This window comes from Zingiber officinale, chromosome 11A (assembly GCF_018446385.1).
Source record: "Zingiber officinale cultivar Zhangliang chromosome 11A, Zo_v1.1, whole genome shotgun sequence".
In the NCBI taxonomy this organism is placed as follows: Eukaryota; Viridiplantae; Streptophyta; class Magnoliopsida; order Zingiberales; family Zingiberaceae; genus Zingiber; species Zingiber officinale.
In genome coordinates, this window is record NC_056006.1 from 92973863 (window position 1) to 92992749 (window position 18887).

At 41.5% G+C, this 18887-nt stretch overlaps 2 protein-coding genes and 1 long non-coding RNA gene across 5 annotated transcripts; all 3 read left to right on the forward strand.

The window, feature by feature from the left end:
- The first annotated feature begins 2148 nt into the window (after window positions 1-2148).
- Window positions 2149-5368, forward strand: LOC122031829 (probable inactive receptor kinase At5g67200). Its single transcript, XM_042591002.1, has 2 exons — window positions 2149-3584; window positions 4287-5368. Exons 1-2 carry the CDS (start codon window positions 2246-2248, stop codon window positions 4823-4825), a joined length of 1878 nt encoding a protein of 625 aa, XP_042446936.1. The 5' UTR covers window positions 2149-2245; the 3' UTR covers window positions 4826-5368.
- A 1417-nt stretch (window positions 5369-6785) lies between these two features.
- LOC122031830 (protein IRX15-LIKE-like) lies at window positions 6786-8076 on the forward strand. The gene has a single exon (XM_042591003.1). It carries the CDS (start codon window positions 6868-6870, stop codon window positions 7867-7869), a length of 1002 nt encoding a protein of 333 aa, XP_042446937.1. The 5' UTR covers window positions 6786-6867; the 3' UTR covers window positions 7870-8076.
- Window positions 8077-14211: 6135 nt separating this feature from the next.
- LOC122032329 lies at window positions 14212-18198 on the forward strand. Of its 3 annotated transcripts, none has more exons than XR_006126044.1 (4): window positions 14212-14492; window positions 14653-14809; window positions 17096-17171; window positions 17644-18198. It is a non-coding gene; the product is annotated as an uncharacterized LOC122032329 (long non-coding RNA). The 3 variants fall into 3 exon arrangements; XR_006126043.1 differs by having other exon boundaries at window positions 14213-14492; window positions 14683-14809; XR_006126042.1 differs by having other exon boundaries at window positions 14215-14809.
- The last annotated feature ends 689 nt before the right edge of the window (window positions 18199-18887 follow it).

Genomic DNA, 18887 nt, shown 5'->3' on the forward strand with positions numbered 1-18887 from the left:
TAAAGTTCTAATTTTTCTGATCCTGTGAAGATGGACGCATTGATTGTGGAGATGAACCGGGCGTTCTGCTACGAAATGATCGAAAAATTCTGCGAATGTATCTCGAATCAGCTTCCGACTCTACAGAAGCAGAGGTATTCCTGTTACTTAGATTCAGTAAGCTTTTCATAAATTCCTATCTGCTTAATTCGATGTCCTTTCGGCAGAGAATGTCCTGAAGAATCCATGGAAGCGATATCGACTCTAATTTATGCAGCAGCGAGATTCTCAGACTTGCCGGAGTTGCGTGATCTCCGGTCTCTGTTTACAGAAAGATATGGGAACTGCCTGGAGTCGTCTGTGAACGCCGAGGTGCCAATCCTAATGCCCGATTCCAAGCGCGCCAAGCGTATCGATTCAATTTCTGACTCGTATGGTTCCCTTGCAGTTTGCTGAGAAAACAAACAGGAAATCTTTCTCGAGGGAATGGAAGCTGAAGGTGATACAAGAAATTGCCGAAGAACTCTCTGTAAGTTGGACAGGCGAAAGAAATCAAGAATCACGCAATCTTCCTTCACCTAAATCTGCAGGCCAGGCTCCAACTAAGCTCGATGAACAGAATGAAGAGTGGCTCGATGAACATCGAGTTGAAATGGAGGCCAGGCTCAAGGCATTTGATTTACAAACAATAGCACCGCCTGAAAGCAACACAGAATCTCGTGAGAAACCAAGGAGGAATCATGATGTAGGAAGAAAATTTGAGGTTTTAGAGAGCATACAGGAGGAAGACATTGATCCAGCGAAGCCTCTGAAGCCAAAACCAGTCGGTAGGAATGAGCTAGGAAAGAGTGGAAACAGACGAGTGCGTGAAAAAAGACGTCAAGGAATGGGCGCAACTGATGAGTTAGAGAACCAGCCGGTTGCACTATTGAAGATCAATCCACCATATGTTACGAAGCTAAATTCGATGAACAATGCTCCAAAAAAGCTGGATGGAGATTCTGATACCGAGAAGCCCAAGCCCTTTTCTGTCCGGAAAGTGCTCCGAAAGTCGCCTGTTAATGACACCGAGGATGATAACGCCGTCGACAAAGGTCAGGATAGGAGGAAGAATGCAGAAGCTATCCAGGATGAGCGTGATGACGAAGAGAAGATCTTGGACGACCTCTTGTTGTACTACAGCAGGAAAGGGACAGATAAAGGTACAACTCAGAGTAGGGCTGCTACTAAATTGGAAGGTAGAATCCAACTGCCTCCTCCTCCCACAAGGACCTCCTCCTGGTCGCCATCAGAATCGGTTAGCCCGGCCCAGACTAGAGAACCTGGTCGGGTCAGTTCGCTCCTGTCTGATCCGACGAGTCGTCTCAGTCGCGGTCTAGTGCATCCTAGACTTCCAGATTACGATCAGCTGGCAGCAAGGTTTGGTGCTCTGAAGCATGGCTGAGGCACCCTGATACGCACATTGATTTAGAAATCTGTAACAACAGATACGTATGTGTCATCAAACCCCTAAATGGGGTGATAGATTCACTGAAAAATTAACTGTATTTTAACAAACTTGAAATTTTCTAAAAATTTGATAGATTTGAAGCTTTGTGCAAAAGTTGATGCAAAAGTGGAGAATGACCGGTTGGTAGTTGGTGTAACTTTCCATCACAGCGACAAAAGAGAACATTGCTGCAATCGCTGTTAAAATTCTGTAATTCTGTCGGCATCTGACTAAATAGCATATAAAGTTGCGTATAACCGTGGGCAGAGTTATTCTGTGGGATTTTTGATCGAACAAATGGAAAAAAACGTTTTAAATTGTGTTGTTTGGGGAGATAATAATCTATAAAAGCTATGAATTTCATTTTTTTAAAAAAGAATAAAGCTGTTAAGAGTAACATGCGACAACCTAGTCCGGCTACCAACTAAGGTGTCCGACTCCGGGGGTCGTTAGCAATTCACACTTGGGAGGAATTTCATTTTATTTGATTTTTTTAATTATTTTTATTTTTATTTTTATTTTTATTTTTATTTTGGATTCTAAACTTCTCCTGTTCCACACTTGCAACTCCGCGTTCGTGTACACAGCCACCGCCAGCTCCTGCCCACGACCTGCATTCACGTGACATCGACATTATCTCGCTTCTCCGTTTCCTTTCCCTTTTTGTTTTCTTCCCTTGGGTCTGAGTGATAGAAAGGAACAATCATTTTCTCCTCCTTTCGTTTCTTTGTTTTTTGTCTTTCTTCTTCTTCTTCTCCCTTTCCTTCCGCCGCTGCAATGCTACTGCTTGGACTTCCGCTCCTATTTCTCTCCCTCTTCCCTTCCCCTCTCTGCGCCCAGGGGTCTGACGCAGACGCCCTCTTGGCTCTCAAGGCCGCCGTCGACCCCTCCGACCGCCTCCCCTTCGTCCCCGCCTCCAGCTACTGCCGTTGGACGGGTGTCTCCTGCTCCGTCGACGGCCGCGTGGTTAGTCTAGTCCTCGCCTCCGCCGGACTCGCCGGTCGCCTCCCCGGAGGCGCCTTCGCCCGCCTCGACCATCTCCGCGTCCTCAGCTTGAATAACAACTCCCTCGCTGGCCCCTTCCCGGACTCCCTCCTCGACTTCTCCGCCCTCCGCTCGCTCGACCTGTCGCACAATCGCCTCGCCGGACCGCTTCCCCCGGCTCTCGCCGAGATGGACGGCCTTCACGCCCTTCTCCTCGAGGAGAACTTTTTCAACGGATCGATCCCCGCATTCAATCAGTCGTCGCTCAAGAGCTTTAATGTCTCCGGCAACGACCTCTCCGGCGCGGTCCCCGCCACCGACGTTCTCGCCTCCTTCGACCCTTCGGTCTTCGCCGGCAATCCCGGGCTCTGCGGCGGGCTTGTGCGGAAGGAATGCGCTTCGAATAGCTTCTTTCCTCGTGGAGTCAGCCCGTCGACCGGCGCCGCCCCTTCCCCCGCCTCTACGGCCGCTTCGGACGGAGGAACGGGGCTCCCTCGCTCGGCTTCACCGTCACGAGGCTTGCACAAGACGACGCTGGTGGCTATTGGTTTCTTGATAGGCGCGATTGTGCTAATTGTTGCCTTTTCTGCTTCGTTGGTCATTAGAAGGAAGAAGATACCGGGACAGCAACAGGGAACAGAGATGACGGAGAAAAACGCAGTGACCAACGGCGTCGCCGACATATCGGAAATCAATGCGAAGAGTTACACCGATGAGGATATTGAGAGCACTGGCATTGGCGCCGTGGACCCTGCGGCCGAGCTGGCACTGGCAATATCGGAAGAGAGGGTGAAGAGAATGGGAAAAAATGGGTCTTTGGTTTTCTGCGCAGAAGAACCGTTCTGTAATCTGGAGCAGTTGATGAGAGCTTCGGCGGAAATGCTGGGGAGAGGGAGCCTTGGATCGACATACAAGGCTGTGCTCGACGGTAGATTAGCCGTCACCGTCAAAAGGCTTGACAAGAAGAAACTTGGGACTGCGGCTAAGGAGGGTTTTGAGCATGATATACAGCGAGTGGGCAGTCTGAGACACCCAAATTTAGTGCCTTTGCGGGCATATTTCCAAGCAAACGAAGAGAGACTGATTGTTTATGATTATCAACCAAATGGCAGCCTTTACTCCCTCATTCATGGTATGATCACTTTCTTTTTCAGTTTTATTTGTTAATACAAAGTCGAATAGTATTCCATTCTGATTCTTGCCATCATCTATACGAAGTTGCAGATTTGTATAGGGTTTATGAAAACGTCAACTTGTTTCCTGCTTGATTTCTTTACATATAGGTATCAACGTTGCAAACTCTTTACCTTCCTAGCGAATCTATAGTGTCACTGCTGCAGAAACTAGTGTAACTTTTAATTAGGAAGCTATCTTGTGGTTAGTACACTTTGAAGCTTCATCAATTCCAATCAGTGGGAAGAAACTACAAAAGTAGGTGATCAACAATGAAGATGTCAACCACATGGTCCACATTGCTCTGGCTCCCAATACATCTACAAATGTTGGACTTAAAAACAACACGGATTCTATGAATCATGTCCACACTGAATCTTGACAAACAGGATGGAGCCTTTTCTAACATTATACTTTAGCAAGTTTATTAATTTGGACATCAAGGAAGAGACTTTCAGTATATACACGTAAGAGTGTATTCTAATAGTTTAGTATATACATGAGGTCATGCTGTCAGGAAAGTTATTTGCACTTAACAGATGTCTTTATTAGTTTGTGTTGCACTTGAATATGTATGGACCTCAAAAAGGTTGTTATACATCTCAATCTTATGCATGTTTATATTTTTCCCCTTTAATTTAATGTTAATTATGACTTACAGGTTCAAAATTCACACGGTCCAAGCCCCTTCACTGGACCTCATGTTTAAAGATAGCAGATGATGTGGTGCAGGGACTTGCGTACATCCATCAAACTTGTCATTTGGTGCACGGCAACATTAAGTCTTCAAATGTTCTTCTTGGATCTGATTTTGAAGCTTGCCTTACCGACAATTGCCTCACATTTCTTTTGCAACCATTGGACGATCATAGTGACCCAGGATATAGAGCACCTGAAATAGAGTCTAATCAACAGCATACCCCTAGCTCTGACATCTATGCTTTTGGTGTCTTGCTGCTGGAGCTCCTCACAGGGAAACCCCCTTCAGAGCATCCAATTCTTATCGCATCTGATATTCCAGTTTGGGTACAATCAGTAAGGGCCGATCGAGATATTGAGGAGCACCTCATGATGATCATTGACATTGCTTCAGCCTGCACTTGTTCTTCACCAGAATTTAGGCCAGCCACCTTGCAGGTTCTGAAGATGATTCAGGAAGTGAAGGAGGCTGAGACACAAGAAAATGACTTCCTTCAATGAGCATATCTTAAGTGGTTCAGCTGTCTGTTGTGGATCTCAACTAGGGCCTTTGCAACAAAAAGTTGGAAGATCTCGACTTATAATGCTATTGTATGTAATAATGCCCCTCATTCTAGAGGATCGGCTAAGGTTATAATGGCTGATGATCCTGCTTCATGGTGAGGTAAAAAGCCTCAAATCTGTAGAGAGAAAAACCAAGTCAAATGACTGAATTCGTGGGAATTTAACCTAATTCACAGAATGCCAGATGATATTCCTGGAAATTGATCCTGACAAAGATACTCTCTCTAGGAAGTGACTAGTAGTTCAAGATATCCTGAGTCTTTTAATTGCTTTTGTTCTCAGAAAAACAAAGAGATTTGTAATTGTTCCCTTTGCCATTTACAATCTTCCAAGCAAGAACAATATTATACAATGTCGCAGTTTAAGATGTACTGGATCTGTGAATGTATTTTTTTAGCATTCAATTAATTTTGTAACGCAATTTTCCATCTTGAAGTGCCTACTGAATTGTACATGCCAAGCTATTAATCTTTTCTTTTATTTCACCATCAGTGAGTTTCATTGATTCTGATGTCCCACCAATCAATGGTTGAGCTATTATGCTTGTTGACTATACTACAAGCCCAATTTTTCCCCTTTATTTTCCAGAAGACAGAATAATCACAAGAATCAAAGTTCAGAATAGTCCGGTTACGGCCTGATTTTGCAACCAGTTTCTTGTATTTTTAATAAAATTTGCTTGGAATATGGCCTGAAAAAGACAAGTTAGCTAACAAGTTCTTCAGACCAAAACACTTTAAGTCTGCACTTAATGTCTATGTCAAAGTTGTTGGAAGACAGGGATTAGAAGACGATTCCTCAAAGATGAAAAGAAACTCGAATTTGTCTTCTCATTATTAAATTCAAGACATCACCTACAAGACTTTTTTCCGGCTTAAATTTCATTATAGAAACGAAATTAGGCTTTAGTCAGACAATAAGATTGCAGAATCAAACTCCTATCGACCATCTTTTGCAGGAGAGTTAAGGTCTCAAACATCACGGCAGAATCTTCTAAGTTGAATTCTTGATCCATCAATGACTGAGCTAGCTAAACTTGACATGTTTGTGTCGATCGTATAGATCAGAAGCATCAACGAATGTGATCAAGTGGTGGTGTCCCTTTCAGCTTTCAATCTGTCCAATCTCAAAATATTTGAAAATTCAAAGTCTAGTTACATTTTTCTTCCCGTGCTAGAAAACAGAGAAAAAAAAACAAAAATAGTCAAAGCTGCCCGATCTTTACTGAATTATTTTGCAAATAAATAAATGAATAATATGAGCTAACATTGAACAGTTCGCTACTGTATCATAGTTGGAAGCGAGAGTATGAGAAGGAAATTCCTCCACAATTGAGAGCAACGACTATACATAATTCAAGATAGCTTCAATTCCGCAAGGCTTGATTTTTTTGCAGAAATTTCCATGTCACCTAGTCAAATTCTGTTTTATGTTTTGCCAATGCTCATAACACTAGAAATATCATCAGTGTTCAGCGGAAAACTTATGTCATCGAAGAACAAAGTTGTATTCTTGGTGATCAGAAACTTAAGCAGATCAAAATCTGCTCCAGAAAGATAACAAAAAAAAAAAAATTATTTTTAGCTCATCTGTGGGTTGTTTTGAATTTGCAAATTCCAAACTAACTGACCTAATTGTCCACTTTGCATGCATCAGAACAATGTTCAGAATTGGTAAGACCAACACAGATGATGTAGGTGTCCCAACATTGGCTGTTCAATGTTTTCAGAATTAAAATAAATGATCACATCAGCACAGTTGACATGTTTAATATCAGAATTTTACCATTGCAGTAACAGCTGAAGCCATTCATCACTTCCCATTGGCTTGTGAAAGAATCAATGTATACACAAAGTTTGATGAACACATTAACAAGACTTAAATGAATCTATAAATGAGACACCGCATACAACTTGGGTATCACCATCCAATCTCTTCTTCTTCCTCCTCTGGAGAGGGAGAAGAAGACGAGAGAGAGAATGAAGGGAGTAAACAGAACAAAGTTGATATTTTTGCAGTCTACGCTCAATCACAAGCAAGGTGGCCATGGCTTCAACGCATCCTTCTCCATCTTGCTCTCCCACCATCACTACCGCCGTTGGCTCGTCGCTATCCTCTCCTTCTTCGCCTTCGCGTCCCTCCTCGCTCTCCTCCACAACGGTTCCAATGCGAGAGGTGTGGGCACGCACGCTTACTATATTTCGGATTCCTCTGTTTCCTTGCCCGCCGGCGACGGGGAGAAGCAGCTTCCTGCGGTGGTCTTCGACGCGCTCCTCGAGTACGCCGCGTCCTCCAATACCTCGGAAAAGATGGAGGAGGAGGATATGCGGGCGGTCGCCGGCGTTATCCGGCGCCGGGCGCCGTGCAACCTGCTCGTGTTCGGGATCGGGCACGAGACGCCGCTTTGGCGCGCTCTCAACCACGGCGGGCGCACCGTGTTCGTGGGCGAGAGCGAGTACTTGGTGGGGCGCGCGGAGGGGCTGAACCCGGGGTTGGAGGCTTTCGACGTGGCCTTCATCACTACGGTCCGGGAGACGCCGGAGCTCCTGGCCACCGCTCGCCGGCAGCGCCGCGGGGAGTGCCGGCCGGTACAGAACCTGCTCTACTCCGACTGCCGCCTCGCGGTCAACGACCTACCGAACCAGCTCTACGGCGTGGCGTGGGACGTGATTCTCGTGGACGGGCCGCAGGGGAACGCGCCGGAGACGCCCGGGCGGGCGGCGTCCATCTTCACGGCCGCCGTGATGGCTAGGTCGGTGCCCGGAGGGCACGTGGATGTTCTTGTGCACGACTACGACCGGGAGGTCGAGAGGGTGAGCAGCGGCGAGTTCCTCTGCCCGGAGAACCTCACCGGCGGCACTCCCCACCTCGCCCACTTCCTCCTCCGCACCGGCGCCCCCACTGACAAATTCTGCCGCAACAACAAGACACGCAGAGGACCATGGCACCCGCCTACCGCCGGCACGACGGCCGGCTCCTAGTCTGCCGCACGTCCTTCAAATTGCTATCAAAAGATCAACCATCACGATGGAAAACAACAAAAAAAAAAATCGAAAAAAAACGCAGTATTCAATTTTCTTTTACCCTTTTAAACAATTAAAGAAAAAGATTGAAGCTGCATTAAAAAAACCATGTATCTTGCTTACCTAAAAAAAGATGAACAAAAGCAGGGGAAAAAAAAAGGAAAACCAGTCAATTTTTTTACCAATTAATTTTATAAAAATAAAATGCTAAATAAACTAAAATAGGAATTCGTACTCCTTTAAATTGTAAAGGATCAATCTAACTAATTTGTTTTGTTTTAAAAGAAATAAGAAATGAAGTAAATCATAACAATTTGTTGAGGGAATCAAAAGCTAAAATTAAAAGATAAAGCTCCATTTGCTCCGACCTTCAAGTTAGAAATAGAAAAATAGAAATAAAAAATAATAGAGATAGAAATGAATCCTTACCTTTCTTCATACCTAACATACTCTTTTATACTTGTTTAGTGACCCTTCATATGCCTCTGTTTAATGATATTAATTGCAAACAGAAGACATCTTTGTCTTGACTTTTCCGCATTCAATGATAGATGGAGTGTTCTTTTTTATTTTCTCTTCCCCTTATTATGTATTCGCCTTTTCCTCTTTTATTATATCGGTTCATTACACTGTCAACGACATACCTTAAGCCGGATGGGTGGCCCGCTCGACCCGCTCTCCTGTCGATCGGGCTGACTAGACGTTGTTTCATCCAGACGGCCGATCGGACAGCGGTTCCTCCAATCGGCCTATATAGCCCCCTCTCACTTGGGCGACGCGGTTGAACCTCTGAGCCCTGATGTTGACCGTTTTGACTTTGACCTCCACCGTGGTCGTTAACCCATGCCAGGTGAGCTCCTCCTTACCGTCGCATCACAAGCCTCCTCTTCAAGTCTAGTCGAAGAAGGTTGCAAGTCTGACTAACTAGGCAAGAAGATGTGTCTTTGGTGACTTTAAGGTCCGTTCGGCCCATATGTTTCAGTGGCCGATCGGACTGTGCTTGGTCTTTAATCGCTTAAGAGCCTACAAGCCAATGTCGCTTAGCTTCATTTTGCCATTACCGGGCTCAGCCTCGTGACCCGTTCTTTACACCGATCGGGACGATGAGCAGTAACACTTGGCACATGTTGGCCTTTTCCTTATGCGTCCTCAGGCAAACTCGGTCATGGCTGACGTCATCCAAATTTCTTGAAGACCGTGTAAATCCCTGATAATTATGACTGGACACGCAACCATACCTTTTTAATTAAGCTTATTAAATGTTTTCCGGTGACCAAAGAACACGTGTCCCTTACTATCGCCGCACACTCGATGTGACAGACGGATATCCTCTTACAATGAGGCGTGCACCTTTTCAAAACCAATAATGGGATTTGCTTCTAGGTTTCCGTAGCTTTGGATCGGATGACTGAGGTCGATTGGTCGCGAGGTTTATAAACCTCGTCTGCGTCGTCATCTTCCTCACTCTGTGTCTTCGTCTTCAAATTTTCCAGCGACATTACGTTCTTCCTTTCAGACGATCGTAGCGATCTCTCTAGTAAGATTTCTGTACCCTTCAACCGGATCTGTTCGTTGTTCTTAGCGTCCTTTCTTTCAATTGAACTTCTTCGTTGTTTCTTGTTGACGTTTATTTCCAATGGCAAGCTCCTCTTAACCTCCTATCTCCGTCCCTGGGCCCTGGTACACGTCCATCAAGCCCAGGTTCGACAAAGGCGATGCTGAGAGTTTGAGAGCTACCTTTGAAATTCCCTCCAATTATTAAATCGGTCTTCCTTCGGCTTTTGACCGCTCGAAGGAGCCACCTTCGGGTTTTGTATGCTTCTTTAGGGACCAATTTACCTCCGGTCTTCAGTTCCCGATTCATCCTTTCTTCTTTGTCGTTTGTAAATATTTTCGTATTTCTCTCCATCAACTAGTGTTGAACTCCTTTCGACTGCTGTGCGGGGTTGTCGTTCTATTCCGCCTGCACGGCATGCCTCTTACTCCTCGTCTCTTCCACTATTTCTATTATCCCAAATTGTCATAGCCAGAGACTTTTCTCTTCCAGACCCGAGTGGGCCTAGTTTTCTTCGATAAAATGGCGTTCTCCAACAAGCATTGGAAGGACTACTACTTCTTTGTTTGCTTTCCCGAGCGGTCGGACTTTCCGACCAGGTGGTAATTAGAGGTGCAGAACCCTCCTGAGTTCAAGAAATACAAGAGCCACTCGGACTACCTCCATGCAGCTTCCAGCTTGGCCGGTCAGAAATACCATATCCACAAGTTGCTGCTAGAGAGTGTCCTCTATGTGTTCGACCTGAGCCGGATCCGCACAAGGCTTCGTCCAGCCTAGGTATGCTCTTTCTTTTCCCCAATCTTTGAATCTAATTGATTTTTCTTCCTTTTGTGTAGTTCGAATCATGTTGCGAGCGTGTCTAGCCAGCAAGTGTAAGCTTGTGGACACAAACATCAATGACGCAGCCATGGCAAAGCTGGAGAGCCGCGGTCTACAGCTGATCGGTTCCAATGAGGATCCGCTCGGCGAGGAGGGAACTCAATTGCTGGGGAGCGGTGCTGGAGGAAGTCGGCTAGCTACAAGCAATGTGGCGGCTGCAACAATGGATCTTTTGTCTGAACAGCCGTCCATGGTCCCGATATCGGTCGCTTCTGAGTTGACGACTTCTAACGTGCCCCTGCGACACCACAAGAGGCACCGAGCGGAAGGGGCTTCCTCCCGATTTGTGACTTCCGCCTTGCAGACTCCAGCATCAATCGTCTCTCGACCCCCTTCTGAGCTGGGCGAAACCTCCGTGCCTGCTCCCGATCAGGGAGCTGCTGTACTCCCATGCACTATATCTGCTAACCAAACACTGTCATTGTCCAGTCTGCCTGAGGGATTAATAGTTGCACCTCTGGTAGCCTTCATGCCACCCCCTTTGCAGGCGGCGCACGTGTCCCGCATCCGACCAATCTCCTCAAGCCCACAGGCCAAGCCACTTCTGTACCTTCTGTCTCAAGCAGCCAGAGATCAATAATGACAACCATCCACTTGTCGACTGACGAGTATCGCCATCCGGACGACCCAGCATCGCTCACCCTTGGGCATCAAATAAGAATACAAGGGTCGCTCGCACAGATATGGGATGATGCCCGAGCTTGTGCAGCGATTATAGCTCTGGGGGAACTGGCGTCCAAATTTTTAAATATCATAAGGGCCAAATTAAGAAAATATCACAAAATAAACATTCCTAAGAAATTTCTGATTAATCCTGTAGGAAGAAACCTATTTTGGGTTCCAAAATTATATTTAGAATAATTACTTTCTTAGGGCTTTCAGAAAGAAAATTAAATGTTTAAATTCTTTAAGAGGTTTTGTCTAGAAGTAGTTGAGGCTCCAATAACCAAGAAAGCCTAGTGCCTCGCCACAGCCTGAAAGCTAATTACTGAATTGAATGTTTAATTGACTTACTATGAAACATTCAATTAATGCTTTAAATTTTTGCTAGAAAAATGTATTTAAAAATGTCTAAATCATTAAAATTTGTTTAAGTTAATCTAAACAAACTTTTGAAATTTTTTTGTTAGAAATTTTTATGAATTAGTGATCAAAATGTATTTTTTTTTTAAATTTTGCCAAAAATTCAACTTTCTGTGAAATTTTTTCTGTTCAACCCTTGCCAAAGTTTTTATTATTAAAGGAGTTTTTTTTAAAATCAAAGTTCTTGAAACTTAACTTTTTATATTTTTTCCTTAGACTTTTTAGACCTTCCAAGTAATATGTTTAATGTATCCCACTTTTAATGTGATCAAAAGGGGGAGTAATAAAGATTAAGTCTAGGGGGAGATAGTACAATTTTAATCTTTTTTATTTTTGTACTTGTAATTTTTTTTTGAAAAAATTATAACTATTTGTTTATGGTTTACCCTAACTTAACTTGGATTTGATCACATCAAAAAGGGGGAGATTGTTAGAACCCCAAGCTAGTTTTGATGTGATCAACCAAGTCAGGTTAGGTTCTGTTGATATTTAACCCCTGTGTCTATGTGTGCAGGAACTTAGGAGCACAGAAAGTTGAGCGAAAGATGCAGCTAGTGAGAAAGACGACATGGAAGAGAGCTGATGAGCTCGGTGGGTCTGAGGGATGAGGTGATGCGGAAGAGTACGTAGGCGGACGAGAAGGAGGCGCACGACGTTTCCGAGGGATGAGAAGCCGGAGCGGAAGATTGCTCGAAAGTCGAAAGTTGGGTTCGGGTGAGCCCTATTTAGGATGGTTGATATCACCTAAGCAAGCGGAGCCGGAGCATAAGATCCGAACCAATGCGAGCAAGACCGGAGCGAAAGACCCGGACTCTAGGAGCTTGGAACCAAAAGTTTGCCATTTGCGATGTGGTGCGACCTGCTGCATCGGGGATAAACTTTTATCCCATTCCAGACAACTGGAACCCTTCTAAGTGCGTTGAGCAGAGCTATAAAAGCAGCCCTGCTCCCAGAAGCTTACATAGAACACTTGTAAATGATTTCTTTTGTCTAGCTATGCATTTTGAGTGCTTTAACTGTTGTAAGAGGCTTCTCCGCCTGAAAGGGACGTTAGTGAGCTTTTATCTTCCTTGGATTAACAACCTCCTCAGTTGTTGATCCGGTGGTAAGGTGGGGCCTGCCCGGCAGAAGGTCAAGATGGTCAACGCCCCGGGAGTTCATCCGATCGGCTGACCCATCAGCCAGATCAGCGCGAGGGATACCCAACCCAACACTACGACAGCTCGGCCAGACACCGAGCTTCCGACGCTCAAAAGGTTCCAATATGGAGGAACGGAGGCTGAGCGGTTGTCCCGCTCGGCCGAACAGCGGACACATCCCTGACCAAGTAGGCATGGCTCCCTCGCTCGACAGGATGGAGCCAAGATAACAGACCATTGGCCGAGCGGACATCTCTCTCGGCCAGGTCGCTATATCAACTGGATGACAGACTGGCGGGCGGCTCCCCCGCTCAACCCAGTAATGGACAAAAGGAGCAGCTGGTGATATCCTTCTGGGAACTCGCTACTGGCAGACGACGTGGTCGGCGACATAGTCAGGCGGAGGATCGTACGGTAAAGCTTCCACTGTCTTGTCAGAGATATGCTCGGGCTGCTAAGGTATGGTGTTAGGGGCACTTTATTGACACGTCCTTTCATGATAAGCTTTGAGAAGCGTGCATGCCTCGACAAGTGTGCACCCGCGCTCCCGGGGGCCCTATATAAGGAGTCCCAAAGCTTCATCGGAGGTATGTTCACTACTGTAGCTACAGTTACGTTGTTGCTATTTTCTCTTCTCTACTTCATTCACTTGCCGCCGGTGACTGACTTGAGCGTCGGAGGGTCATCGCCGGGGAACCCCTCCCTAGCTCAGCACTAACGACTTGTGGTTGTAGACTTAGCTCGTTGGAGGTCCACATCATCTTCAGTCTACATCCAGTCAACGTGAGCGGCATCTCCCCAGCGTCCGTCGACTCGACTCTCGGACAGGATCAGTTGTAATCAAGTAAATCCTTTATGCCTCTTCCTTTTATCATTTAGTTTCTTATTTTTTTCACAAGTGTTTGATTTAATAAAGTTGTAAAAGTTCGAGGAAAGTTTGTTTTATTTTACAGGGCTATTTACTCCTCCTCTAGCCGACCGCCAAGGGTCATACTCTATCAATGAAAACAACCAAAGAGAAGTTCTCCGAACTAAAAGAGTATAAGTAATGAAATGAAGCACAGAGAGATGAAAACATGAAATATATACATATAAAATGAGACAAGATGTGAGTCAAATTACGATAAAAAAACCTATATAAAATGCGCTCATCAAAATCCCTTAGACTTAAACATTTACTTGTCCTCAATCAAAACATGAAACTAGATTTATATGTGTAAATGACGCGACATAATCCCTAGTGAATTAGTCTAACACTACAAGAGAACATGACTTCATAAACAAATTTTTAAAACGAAAATAAAATCTGTTTTAAATTTTAGTAAATTATAAACGGATTAGCTACGGAATTATTAATCTGTTCTACTTTAAAAAAAAATAATATAGAAAAATATTTTTAAAACGGAATTTAAAATAAATTAGAAACAAAATTTATAAATTAATTTTTATAAATAAAAATTAATACGGATTAGTAACGAAATTTGATATCAACTCCTATTGGTTTATAAATCTGTTTTAAAATATTTTAAACAGAAAAAAAATCGGTTTATAATTTGTATAATTTAAGAAAAAACTATTAAGTAATTATAAATATATTTTATTTTAATTAATAAAAACCCAAACCCTATTCTAATATAAAAGTTTACTTTTTTTTCCCAAATCTCGCACGGTTGCAAGCCTGCAAGCGCGGCGATTTTCTTCTCCGGCTGCACGATTTTCTTCTCCGGCTGCACGCGATCTTCTTCTCCGGTCCCAAATCAGGCACGGTTCTAAGGCAGGCATGGCTCTGACTTAAGGGGTAAGCAATCTTCTTCTCTGGTCTCAAATCCCGCACGACTCTAAGGCACGCAACGCTCCGGCTTAAGGCGCTCGTGATCTTCTTCTCCGGAGTTCTTTCCACGATCCACCGAACAAGATCAATTCAGGTAATCCTAATTTTCTTCTCCATCCTTCTTCTCCGTCCTAGAACGTGCAACACTAGTTGTGTCCTACTCACGCGATCGAGGTCATGACCTAATCGCGCGGTGGTTGTCGCACGGGACGCCAATCGCTCGCGCGACCTAATTGCGAGGTGGTTGTGCCTAGTCATTGCCGTAACCACCACATTGGTTGTAGCCTTGGTCATCTTGGCTGCTGGAAGTGATAGCAAGGTCAGGGATGCCAGCAGATAAAGTCTCAGCTTTCACTTGCTTGGTCGAGGATAACCCCATCGCAAATATGAGGGCACTCGATTCCCTTTTGTGTGAGTTATTCTGCTTTCCTTTCATCACATTAACGCACCGTTCAAAGTTAAATCCATTATTGAAAAGATCGTACTTTAGTTTATGGACATTTGAATTATGTGTATCGTCTAGTTTAACTTTCGTAACATTATTTACTATCTTATTTTTTTACAAGTATTAAGATGTACAGTATGTTCATGCTAATCATTTACTTGACAACTGAACGTCATGAGCTTAACCAACACTCATAGTCACCTGTAGCCAAGAAATCTCTTACTATAATTGATTTATTATCACCACAAGCAAGCTTCTAAGTGGTTAACTTTCTTTAAATTGTTTTCTAGGCCTGGGAATCCTTCAAGTATACCTTGGATTAGTAGTTGAAAATGAAGAGTGCAGGAATTTGATTTTTCTCATTGGTGTATGATTCATCAGCTATTTGTTTTTTTGGGAACGGTAAATATATATAGATGAATTTAAAGAGACTATATAAGCACCAGATGTATGCAAAACGATAGAAGTCTGCACTTTGTGCATATTCATAACAAACATGACAACAAAAAAAAAAGGAAATGTAGTTTACTAGGAAAGGCACAAGAAGCATAGTTCATTGGGTTGGTACTGGTATCAATATGAGTCTGGCAAAAATTTATGTATCACCCTTATTTTATAGAATTGATAAAGTTACAATTTGATATGAAAACTAAAAGACAAAAAAATTGTTTAATGTATGAAATTATATAAAATTGTAATGAGAGGATTTAGATCTAAGTTTACCCTGTTTAGATTTGAATAAAACACAACAAAAATTTCCAATGAAAAAAGGAAACATAGTTTACTAGCAACCAAGGATTTATATCATGAGCCATGCCAGAGTTTGAGTCTCTATCTAGAATGATATAATTTTGGTATTGCATTATGCCGTGTTAATATGGATGCGATGATGATTTTGTTTGTTCTTGAGTAAATCAATGACCTTGATTGATTAAATTATAATTGATTGGATTATTTAATAAATTAATTAGATATATAGTTCTATCAATACCTTATAAATTTATCTACCATCTATTAAAATATTATATAATTGATTCAGTGCAATTCTAGAAAGCAACGTACGATAGAATCATTCATGGACCTCTGATCTAGACTTGGTAGATTGATTAAACATAAGAGGAATCACATAGACCAAAAACAACTAGATAAGGGACTAAATTTGACGAGGAACACGAAGCAACATCTCAAGTTGCTAGTAGTTGTAGGAGGAAGCTAGCTAGTGATAGAGTGCTCAACTTCTTGGTTGTCTTCTGCTTATTGGACTCATCTATCCTCCCTCTCATCTCTCTGTCAACATGAAACAACATGGCCCCAAGTAGAACTCAAGTCTGATGAGCACATTTGGTATTCAAATTGATTTGATCACCTGCCCAAAATTATGTCTCAAATCACAGTTGGACTTGGATTCACAATATTCATTCTAGATTCTTTGTCTCTATGTCATTCCTTTTTGCGGTTGCTGCTAGTTCACCTTTTCCCCTTCTCACTCTATATAATTTTATCTCCTCCACATGATTGACACACAAAATCAAAGGATGAGTTACTTCACAAAATCAAAAGGATGAGTTACTTGAAAAATATCTTACTTCGGCTAGTTCTTAATGTCATTAGCTAAGGCAAGCTTTGCCTCAATCAATCCTATCAAAACTGTGTGGCCTGTGGCATAATAATGCTTATCTATGTCTTTGATTGACAATTGGACTGATATGTTTTGCGCAGTCTGATACCGATTGACAATTAAAACCATTCATAGGGTAATGAATTTATTATTATTATTATTATTATTATTATTAAGGTATATATTGTGATTGTTAGTAATACTATCATATTCTTAGGTAGAAATTGCAATCATAATTCATAACAACCAATATTGTTGATTGCTGCAAAATGTTGAACCAGATGATTTGGTGAAAATATTGGTACTATTTTCAATATTATTAGTATTATTGAGGTATCTATTTTGCTATTAATATTATATCCTAAGGTTGAGATTGAAATATAACAACCATGATAGTTGGCATTTTCTGCAAAATTTCTATTAGATGATTTGGTAAAAATCTTTGTACTAGTTCTAATTGTTTTTCAGTTTGCAGCTCTTGGATCCACTAAATGACTAATTTGCTATCTTACTGTTGAAGCATGTGATTTGATGCATTATATACCAATTGTCTATGCCTAATACCATTCAAGAGTCTTACCCTTATGTACTTTTGGTACTGAAATAACTAAAAAATTTCTTCATCGAGTTGCAGCTATGGTGACATCCAAGGTAGGGAAATGCTATGCATTTACTAGCTTTGAAGCACTGAAGGAGTTGTTCCTTTTGAGGTAAGATGTCCTCCCTAAATGCACTTCTTTCTATTGTTTCATCCTCATGTTTCCATTAATTGGATTTGTGGGTATATACCCTAAATTTATGTTAATATTCTAAAGACCAGCTCTAGTTTGCAGATAGACCAAATACCACATTATTCCAATAATTTAAACATCTGATAAATTTATTAAATATTTGACATTTAGATATAAATTCAGTGTATCTCATTTGTTCTATTTTATATTGACATATATTATGTATAATTGTAGAAAAAAGATTTGGGACGAGATATGGATGAATTTGAGGTTTTTGAACAAATACATAAAAGAAAGTAAGGTATTGGAGAGTTTGTGGATAACAAATCGGCTCGAGTTAGTGTAACTCAACATAATTAATTATTCATTAATTTTTTATTATCTTATATTGATTCTTACTTGTTTGTTTTTATATTTGTTAAATTAATATAAACTATTGTAATATGGACAGGAACAATATAAAGAGAGACAAAATGTTGATGATCAGTCTACTCAGTCTTCATTCAATCTCAAGTCATGGTGTGATGTGGTGGGAGACCCATGCAAGGTGAGAGTGTATGGATTTGGATGCAATCAACACTTTAGAAGATCATACAATGGAAATTCCAATGAAATGTGCTCCCATGAGAAGAACAAGGAATTATTTCAAGAAATTGAAGACATGCGTGCTACTAACAAGAGGATGGAGGAAGAAATTACTGAAAGTAAAAATAAATTGGAACTTATTATCAAAGAAAATAGACAGATGGAAGAACAACGTATCCAGAAAGGTACACAAAGAAGAAAATCTAAAGGAGATGATTCGTAAAATGATTCAAGAGGTGGGATATACAAATCATTTATATCTAAGAGGATCTGGTCCTAGTGAGTGTTGTGATAAGTGAAATAAAGATTAAATTATTTTATCTTTGATTAATGGTTAAATGTATTTAGGTGGTGTGAATATTTATTTATTTCAATATTAATTGTAAGATATTTTGCATTAAAATTAATTGTTTTAAATATTTTTAATTTGTTTGAAATGTGTTATTGTTAAAAGTATTATGTAGATGAAAAATATAAAAATATAATATAATATAAATTTAGTAATAAATTTTAAAATGATTATATTCAGATTTATAAATAAAATAATAAACGAATTTATAAACAGATTAAAATTATTTTTGATATGTTATTTGAGACAGATTAATTGGGGATTTAAAACAAATTTTAAGACAGAATTTATATACGAATTTATAAACAGAATTATAAATGAATTTAATTAGAAACAGAATTTATATTTTTAATTAATTTCATTTGGTCAAATAAAAATAGATTCTTAAACAGTTTTTTAATCTATTTTTGAAATTAGAGACAGAATATATCCGTCTCAAATTTAGCTACGGGCTTTCACTAACGGATATTTGAAACGGAATATTCCGTCTCAAACATTCTTTAGAGACAGAAAAATGACTTTCAAAGACAGAATTTTTCGTCACTGAAGCCCTGTTTTCTTGTAGTGTAATCCTATTGTGTAGTTTCATTGATGAGCATAATACAAAATTATTTGAGTATGGTCTAAGTAGAAGTTCTCTGTACTCAGTGTAATGAGTGACATAACTTTTTCAAGTGTCAATCTCCAAGCCTTTATCAATTCATCATTTAACTATGTTATGTTGGATTGATACACACGTGAGAGGGGGGGGGGGAGGGGTG

What these genes read in the sequence shown, in the direction of transcription:
- LOC122031829 (XM_042591002.1), top strand. Translation starts at nt 2,246, where the DNA reads ATGCTACTGCTTGGACTTCCGCTCCTATTTCTCTCCCTCTTCCCTTCC. An exon ending in CCTTTACTCCCTCATTCATG is followed by an intron (nt 3,585 to 4,286) that starts GTATGATCACTT and finishes TATGACTTACAG; the next exon opens with GTTCAAAATTCACACGGTCC.
- LOC122031830 (XM_042591003.1), top strand. Translation starts at nt 6,868, where the DNA reads ATGAAGGGAGTAAACAGAACAAAGTTGATATTTTTGCAGTCTACGCTC.